The 8,418-nt window shown below is 65.6% G+C and overlaps 1 protein-coding gene across 2 annotated transcripts; it reads right to left on the minus strand.

The window, feature by feature from the left end:
* Positions 1-743: 743 nt before the first annotated feature.
* Positions 744-8,099, minus strand: PDE4C (phosphodiesterase 4C). Of its 2 annotated transcripts, XM_074163845.1 has the most exons (16): positions 7,825-7,973; positions 5,733-5,921; positions 5,610-5,646; positions 5,432-5,496; positions 5,265-5,314; positions 4,849-4,851; positions 4,545-4,657; positions 4,317-4,410; positions 3,588-3,766; positions 3,406-3,504; positions 3,170-3,334; positions 2,978-3,077; positions 2,734-2,888; positions 2,513-2,635; positions 2,130-2,312; positions 744-2,057 (listed from the first exon to the last, which is right to left on the minus strand). In XM_074163845.1, exons 1-16 carry the CDS (start codon positions 7,971-7,973, stop codon positions 1,539-1,541), a joined length of 2,223 nt encoding a protein of 740 aa, XP_074019946.1. In that variant the 3' UTR covers positions 744-1,538. The 2 variants fall into 2 exon arrangements, with proteins under 2 accessions (XP_074019946.1, XP_074019945.1); XM_074163844.1 differs by lacking the exon at positions 4,849-4,851 and having other exon boundaries at positions 7,825-8,099.
* Positions 8,100-8,418: the final 319 nt, after the last annotated feature.

Raw genomic sequence — 8,418 nt, forward strand, 5'->3', positions numbered from 1 at the left:
AAGGGGCTCTAAGGTCGCCCCCGGAGCCTTCTCTTCTCCAGGCTGAACCCCCTCAACTCTCTCAGCCTGTCCCCACAGCGGAGGGGCTCCAGCCCTCCCAGCATCTCCATGGCTCTCCCAGCCCCGTTCATCCAGCCCCAGCCCGGCAGAGAGCCTGCCGCCAGATCATGAGGCCATTTCAGGGAGCTCTGACACCATGGAACCTCCTCTGGTCCTTATCAACCGGCCTCGCTCCGTCGGGAGAGGCGGGGGGGGTTGCACCCATGGCGAGGTAGAGATGGCACCGAGCCACCAGCCGGCCCATGCGGCACCCGGCACTCCCGACCAAGCCCTGGAAACCGGCTGGGCCGGGAGAGGAGCATCCGGCTGCCGTGTCCCCGCTGCCGACGGGGGAGGACGGTGGGTGAGAGCCGCCGGGGCCCCGTGTGCCAGGGCAGTGCCGCGGGTGGGGACGTGTTTGCCGACATAAATCACCGTTGGGAGCAATGCGGAAGAGCCAGGGAACGGGCCCCGCCGCCGCGCCAAGCCGGCGATTAAATATTTACCTTAGCCGGCTGTGTTTGCCGGTGATGGATCGGCGTTTCCAGGGAGGAGCTCGCTTTTGTTCAAACACGGAGCAAAGCCCTTCCATCAGGAGACGGGGGCCACCAACCACGCCGGCCCCTGGGGGACGTTGGCCCAACCAGCACAACCCTAACAACCCCCAGAACACCATAAAAAGACGCTTCCAAGGCTCGCATTTTGAGGGGGGAACAAACCAGGTTTAATCTCTGGAAGGTGAAGGAAGAAACCGAGAGGACCCCGGGGGCTGCCCCGGTCCCTGCGGTGACACGGGGAGGGGGTCACGGCACCCACCGGGGCCCCAAGTGCAAAATACAAATGCAGCATTTTAGGTGCTGATCACAGAGCAGAAAAGCGGCTTTTCTGCCACCGGAACGCGTGTGGGTGCGCCGAGGTGAGGCTTGTATTAAAAAGTGAGCTACGAAAGGCTTTAAAAAGTGAACTCATCCCCAAATAAATAAACCACTGACTCGTGCCCGTGCCGTGCCCCGGTGCGTGGCCGCATTGAGGTCCCTTGTGCCGGGGACTGTCACCAGCACCGCCGTGGGGCGGCTGTTCTGCCAGGGGTCACCCAGAGAGACGCCGAAATGCTTTTGGCTGTGCCTAGCCCCATGGGGGACCTCTTCTCGGAGCCCTGTGGGGCATGACATCCCCAGGGCTGGGATGGAGCAGGAGCACGGTGTCCCCAACCCCTGTCTGAAGGGGACAAGTGCCTTTCCCACCATCTGTACATGGGGACACTGGGTGGGAGAGGGGACAGTCACTGAAGGAGGCCAAGCAGCATCCTTGTGCCCATCAGGACCTGCTCAGGTCCTGCATGGAGATACGCTTTGGGTCCCTCCACGTCCTGGTGGCCACCCCGGACCCTGTGGTGCCGGTGGTCTCCACTGCCAGCTCTCCACTGTCCCCAGCATTTGCCGGGGCAGTGCCCAGTCCCACGTCCCCGCGGCAGCAAGGGGACCCACCAGCCAGTGCCGCTACGTGCCCAGGGGCAGGAATGTGACGTTGCCCTCTGTGTCCAGGCACAGCCCATGGCTGCCCTCAGGCCCCGGCACTGAGCATCCACCGCCACTGCCATCCTTCGGCAGCGTCTCCTCCAGCGCCCGCCGGTTGTCCACGTCCCTGGGACGAGTGACAGGCAAGTCCTGGTCTGCGGGGCCGGGTGACAGGCGCTCGGTGTCGGCCAACTCTGAGTCGTCTGTGGCTGGTGTCTTGGAGCCGCTGTTGTCCTCATCCAAGGGGCTCTCGGCCCCCTCCAGCTCTGTGTCCGACTCACCCTCCTCCTCCTCCTCCAGTGTCAGCTCGAACTGGAACTTGTCGGTGGCAGCAGGGGACACTCCGGGTCCCTCGGGTGGTGGGGATGGGCTGCGCGGGATCATGCTCTGGTACCATTCCCGGTTGTCCTCCAGCGTGTCCAGGATCTCTTGGGCATCGGGGTGCACCAGGTCGGCCCACGTCTCCCACAGCGGGTGGGCGATGAAGTCGATGAAGCCCACCTGCGGGAAGGCAGAGCTGAGTCGCCAGCCTGGCCTTGTGGCCCCCACCCTGTCCCCAGGTTGCTTCCCCACCTGGGACTTCTCCACGGAGGCAGTGTGCTTGTCGCACATGGGGCTGATCTCCATCCCCTTCTCCCGCTCCCGGTCGCCTTGGCGGAAGAACTCCACCATGATGCGGTCAGTCCACTGCCTGTACAGCTCCAGCGGCTTCGTGGGGTTGCTGAGGTCGGCACAGTGCACCATGTTCTGCAGGACCTGTGGACACCACCATGGCATCACTTACCCAAAGTCTTTTGTCCCCCAGGGCCACCACCCCGGTGCCAGGAACACCCTTGGCCAACTAGGGTTGGGAGGGGTGGTGGCACCAAACAAGACATCCCAGTAGCCCTGGCCGGAGCCAGGACCAACGCCTGCAAACACCAGGAAGGTTTCCCCACCCACGTCCTCGCACCCACCTGGATCCGGTCAGAGTAGTTGTCCAGCAGCAGCACGCCCAGGCTGGTCACCTTCTTGGTCTCCACCATGGTTTTCAAATCCGCCAGCAGATTCATATGCTTGGACATGTCCGTGGCCAGCACCTGGGCAGGGCAAGCCAGGAATGGGGCTCAGCCTGACCCCACCACAAAGCCCCCCAGCCCGGACACCCCACCCTGGGGTTGTCTAGGCCTCCCTGTACCATGTCAATGGCCATTTTGCGGAGTGACTGCCTCTGCTTCTTGCTCAGGTTCTGAAAGATGTCACAGTTCTCCTCCTGGAGAAGCTTGAAGCCCACGGCCAGGTGGTGGTTCTCCAGCACCGAGGCATCATTGTACATCAGCGCCAGCTCTGAGTCTGTGAGATGGCACCGGTCATCCAGGGATGGCTCCTGGACACCAGGGTCCCCCCCCAGCCCCCAGCTCCATCCCTGCACCCCGGCTCACTGGTGTTGATGAGGAACTGGTTGGAGACACCGGGGTGGTCAACATCATGGATGGCACTGGCAAAGATGGCAGCCATGATCTCCAGATCTGTGAAAACAGCCTAGGAATGGTGAAAAAAAGGCGTTGAAGATGTGTTATGGTCCCACCAGACACACCTGGTGGCCTCAGTGGCCTTGGGTGACCAGGGCTCACCTCCAGTGCGGGCGTGGAGAGAAGGACATGGGTGGACTGAGCCACGTCAGCAGCGTGGATGCTGTTGTGGTAGGCCACGTCAGCATGGTAGTGGTCCTCCAGAGTCAGCATGTAGGTGATGAAGGTGTTGACAGGGATTCGGAAGGTCTTCATCAGGTCACGCTCCTGCAGGGAGGCAGGAGATGGCTCATTCCCATCCGAGCATGGGGACAGGGACATCCTGTTGGGATGCTCACCTGGAAGATGCTGTACATGATGACCGTCAGCGGGCGGTTGCCCGAGTACTCAGCGACTTTAAACACGTTGAGCCCCCACTTGTTGGTGTCCTCCAGCTCCTGGGGACCAGAGGAAGAGAGGTCCATGCAGGGCCAGTGCTGGGGACCCCACAGCCAGCCAGGTCACCTACACTGGGGCCCACCTTAGCCAGCAGCCCCTCCTGGTCCGTCCGCACCCCAAAGCGAGGGATGCCAGCAGTGGCGAGGCTGGAGCCATGCGTGAGCTTCCTGACGCCGCTGATCTGGGACATGGGGCGCTTCCTCCGCTCCTTCTCCTTGTCCTTGGCCAGCGCCGAGGGGATCTCCACCTCATGCTGCTTGTCTGGGACAGCATGGGGGGGGGCTGTTAGCAGGGAGGGAGCCCGATCCCTCCCCCCCCTCCTCGCGGCATCCCCTCCGGTCACGCTGATGATATCATCTGGCACAGATAACACCGCAATGCCATAGCAACCGGGAGGGGCTGCATGGGGATGCCCACCGCTTTCCCTCACCCCCCTGCCTGCCATGGGACCCAGATCCTGCCCTGGGCACACACCCCCCCAGCAGCACAAGGATGGCCCCAACAGCCCCATTGCACCAGTATGCAACAGTATGCACCAGTATACACCAGCACTCCCAGACAGGACAAAGGCTGTGACACCTCCAAGGCAGCAAATCGCATGGGGACACCTGGGAAAAACCCCCTTTTCCCTCCCTCCATTTAATTTCTTTGCAAGAAGCAAGCGGGACCAGCCGCTGGCACTGTCCCCATGGGCACCCGGTGCCAGGAGGTGCCACAGCATTCCTGCCCAGGTCCCTGCCGGTGCAAAGCCTACCCTGCCACCAGCAGAGAGGTGACAGAGGTGACAGAGGTGTCCCCGGGGAGTCCTCACCCAGGAAGGTGTTGGAGATGTACTCCGAGACCTGGTTCCCCGAGCGGCTGGTCTCCGAGAGGTGCGTCAGCTCCCGGTTCAGCATCCTTTTGAACTGCGGGCAGCAGGCAGGGCTCAGTGTTCCGGGGGGCAGGCAGGATCCCTGGCTGCAAATCCCAGTGGACTCTGCAGCACAGGGTTCTCCGTGCCCCCCAGGGTGATGGGGGGCTCCGTGCCGGGGTCCCTTACCTTGTTGGAGGCCATCTCGCTGACCGAGTGCCTGGTCTGCAGCGTCTCCAGCTGGTCCAGGCACCAGTCCAGCTCCTCCAGGGTCTCCCGCGAGAGCTTCTGGTGGGCATCCTCTGCCGGGGGCAGCCACAGGCTTGGCAAGGGACCTGCCAGCGGCACGGCAACCCAGCACAGGGGCATACGCAGGGTCCCGGCCACGGTGCCAGCGAGTGGCTGTGCCACACTGAGCCTGGGGGCTCACCGGCTTGGCTGCTCACATCACCCCCTGAGCAGGGTGGCTGGGGACACGGGGGATGCAGGGGACCAGCTGGGGGGTCGGGGTCGAGCATCCACGGGCAACGGGGCTGAGCCCCCTCACACCATCCCCATCGCACCCCAGCACCGGCACGTGGCGTGCCACACTGTCCCCACGGGGTGACAACCAGCCCCGGGGCAGCTGGGCTCCCGCGGGGCCCTGCTCGCCGCCGGGGTTTTATTAATGGAAGGTTTGACGTCAACGGGAGCCTTTCCACCGCCGCCACAGCGCGAAGGGCGGCCAGGCGGGAGGAGCTGCCGAAAACCAGACATGGATCCCAAAGGGCAAAGCCACAGATCTGTCCCAGCCTGGGGGAGTTTTGCTGAACACCCCAGGGCCCAGCAGGACCCATCCCCGAGGATACAGGGACAGCCAGCTCACCCCAAAAAGCATTTCCCCCCCATCCTTCCTCCTCCAGCACTCACCGGTGAGGCTGGCCTTGCTCCCGGAGGGCAGGCTGCTGCTCGATGCTCGCCTGGGAAATGCAGGGGGCTGAGTGGTGGGGACCTTCAGGGAGGTGTGTGTCCCCCCTTGCCATGGGGCAGAGCCCCCCACCTGGGCGAGACCCTCATCCACCCCACGGCCAACTCACTTGATGCCGGCACGGTCCTGGAGGTGGGTCAGGTTGCTGCGGACGGTGCGGAGGCTGGCCAGGACCTGGGGATATTAGAGGGGGCTGGGGCCAGGCAGACCCCCCCCCGGGACACCCATCCCGACACTAGGTACAGGGCTGTGTCCCCTGCTTGCCAGGGCACGGGGATGGCACCTACCTGGGCGAACGGCGTGACGATCATGTCTTCTCCATGCCTGCGGGAGAAAAGGGAGTGTGAGTCTCAGGGAGGGGTCTTGGGGGGACTCGGGGTGGGGGTCAGGGTTGTTGGGGGAGGACTCACAGGTCGCTGGCGATGGAGGAGTTGCGGGACATGGCTTTTGGGGACAGGTCGTAGTCGCTGTCGGAGCGGTAGAGGAAGGACTCGCGGCGCTGGCCATGGGAGAAGGTGCCCTGGAGGACCAGCCCCGCACCCGGGCTGGACTGGGGGTCCAGCGTGCCCCGGCCAGGGGGGCCATTCTCCAGGTCGAAGCTGCGAGGGGAGAAGGGACAAGGCTGCTACGGGGTGGGTGGCCCAGGGACCTCGGCACAGCTCGAGGGATGCCACTGGGTTTGCCAGGCTCTCCGTGCCACCGTCATGCTCAGCCCAGCACACCCACCCGGCTCGATGGCCTCTGCGGTGACACGGGTCACCACCCAGCCTGGCCCTGCCGGCTCCTTCACCATGGTGCTGAGAACGGTCACAACTCAGTGCACATATACCTCCCAGATGTCCTGCCAGCACGGCAGGGTCCAGGACTGGGGACACCAGCTAGGAAAGACATGTCCCATGTCACCCAGGTGGGACAGGACCCCCTGCCCTGAAGCCTCCAGAGCTCCAGAGACCCTGGGAGGGCCGGCTCCTGCCCGTCCTGTCCCCTCCCTGTCCCCAGCACCGTGGTCCCACATTGCCCCAAATCCTAGAAAGCCCCAAAGCCTCCGTCAGCCTCGGCTCGGGGTGCCATGTCCCTTGGGGGGGACAGTGTCCTGGCCGTGGCACAGAGCCAGGGGATGTCGAAGGACAGGAATCTCAGGGGAAGGCAAGCCCTGGCCTTTGGGGACACACTGGTGGCAGCCAGGGGACATCCCAACCAGAGCCACCTGAGAGCCGTGCGGGTCCATGGGGGGACAGGGGACAGGGCTGGTGATCCTGCGGTGTCCCTGTGGTGGCCATGGCCGCCTCACCCTCCTCCTGCTCCGCTGGCCCCGGGGTCATGGGAAAGGCTACGCGCGGGGACGTGCCAAGGGTCACCCGGCGCCTGTCCCCTCCCGCAGCCACCACCGCCACGGGGAACGGGGACGAGCCACCCCAGAGCACTGGGTGAACTGGGAAAGCGTGGGGGCCACCGGGGGCCACCCGTCCCCATCGCGCCGCTGGGAGCCCCGCACCTACCCGATGCAGGAGTGCCTCCGGGACGGGCACCGGCTGCCCGGCAGCATCTCCCCGCTCCGGCAGCCCTGGTCCCCGTGGCGTGGCCGTCCCCGGCAGCGGCAGCGGCAGTGCCAGCCAGGCACCGCGTCATGCCATCCCGCAGCCCCTTGTTTTCCTGCCTCTGCTTCTCGTCCCCGATGGTACCGGGGACACAAAGCCCCATTGTGGCTCCGCCGGCCCCGAGGGTGATGCCCGCGTCTCTTCTCGGCCCCCTGCCACCACCTCTGACACCGCTGCCACCCCAGGGGACATCCCCCCGGGGCGGGCAGGGGGGACACGAGCCCCCGCCATGGGGCTGGTGCCGAACGAAACCCCCTCGTTTCAGTGACGGGCTGTCGGCATTAATAACCAACGCGCGGTGCCGGATGGCGGGGGGAGTGCGGGGGGGGGCCGGGGGCTGCTATAAATAGATGCTGTTGCTGCTGTGGAGGGATCTGCTGATCCCCAACGGCGCCCGCGCTGGTGGGGCTGGCACCCACCGGCACCCTGGGGTGCAGGCGGGGAGGGGGCACCCCCAAACCAAACCCCATAGAGCTTCAATGCGGGGGAGAGAGGGGGCAGTGAGGTGCCTGGATGTGCCATGGTGGGTGGTTTGGTGCCACGCCGTGCTGGGAAAAGCCCCTCTGCCCTCCCCACTACGGCCCCCCTGCCGTGGGTCAGACGCCCATTGCACCTGCTGGGCCCCTGCATGGCCATCGCTGCAATGAGTGCGTCCGTGCTCAGCCATGCTCACCCAGCAGCTCCCCCCTGCCCGGCTCAGCCCCAGCTCGTGTGATGACCCCCACTGTCCCCTACTCGTCCCCCACGTCCCCGTGGGCCCACAGCCTTGGGGACATGCCAGAGCGCTTGGGGGGGGGGGGTCTAAACTGACCCTGTTCCCACAGCGCAGCCCGGTGCTTCCTCCCACCCCCCCGGGGCCGAGCGCGGCCCCTCGCCGGGGACCCGCCAGCGTCCCCCCCCTTACCAGAGGGGATGCGCCACGGTGAAGCGCCGCTGCAGGCGGATGCCCTGGTTCATCAGGAGCTTCCTGAAGAGGACGGGGGAATTGCGGGGGGAACTGCGGGGGGACGCGGCCGGTGAAGCCCCCGGTGAGTGGTGCGCAGTGGGCAGCATGGCACAGCTCAGGGACCCCCGGCACGGCAGCGGCGGTGGCGGCGAGACCACGCTGCCGGCCGGTGCGGAGCAGGAAGCGAGTGGCCGTCCCAGCCCCGGCCCCGGCAGCCCCGGGAAACTTTCCATCCCCCTCCCGCCCGCGCCTGGGAAATTAAACAACTGTCTGGCTCCGGCAGCCGGCACATGGAGCGGGTCCCGTCCCCCCCTCCCCGGGCTGCGCCAGCACGGTGTGCACCCGGGCATGTGGCCCCTTGCTGGCCCCGTGCCACCGGCCACATTGCTGTCCCCAAGGCGGCAGCTGCTCCCACAAGGGCAGGAGTGCTCTGCCCGGACACACGGCAAAATGCCACGCTGAGCCCCGAGCGGCCGCGACGTATGGAGTGACCGTGCCGCGGTGCCACTGAGGGACACGGCTGAGCCTGGAGCATCTCGGGCACATGGTGTG

The sequence above is a fragment of the Numenius arquata genome, chromosome 25, assembly GCF_964106895.1.
Source record: "Numenius arquata chromosome 25, bNumArq3.hap1.1, whole genome shotgun sequence".
NCBI classification, from domain to species: domain Eukaryota; kingdom Metazoa; phylum Chordata; class Aves; order Charadriiformes; family Scolopacidae; genus Numenius; species Numenius arquata.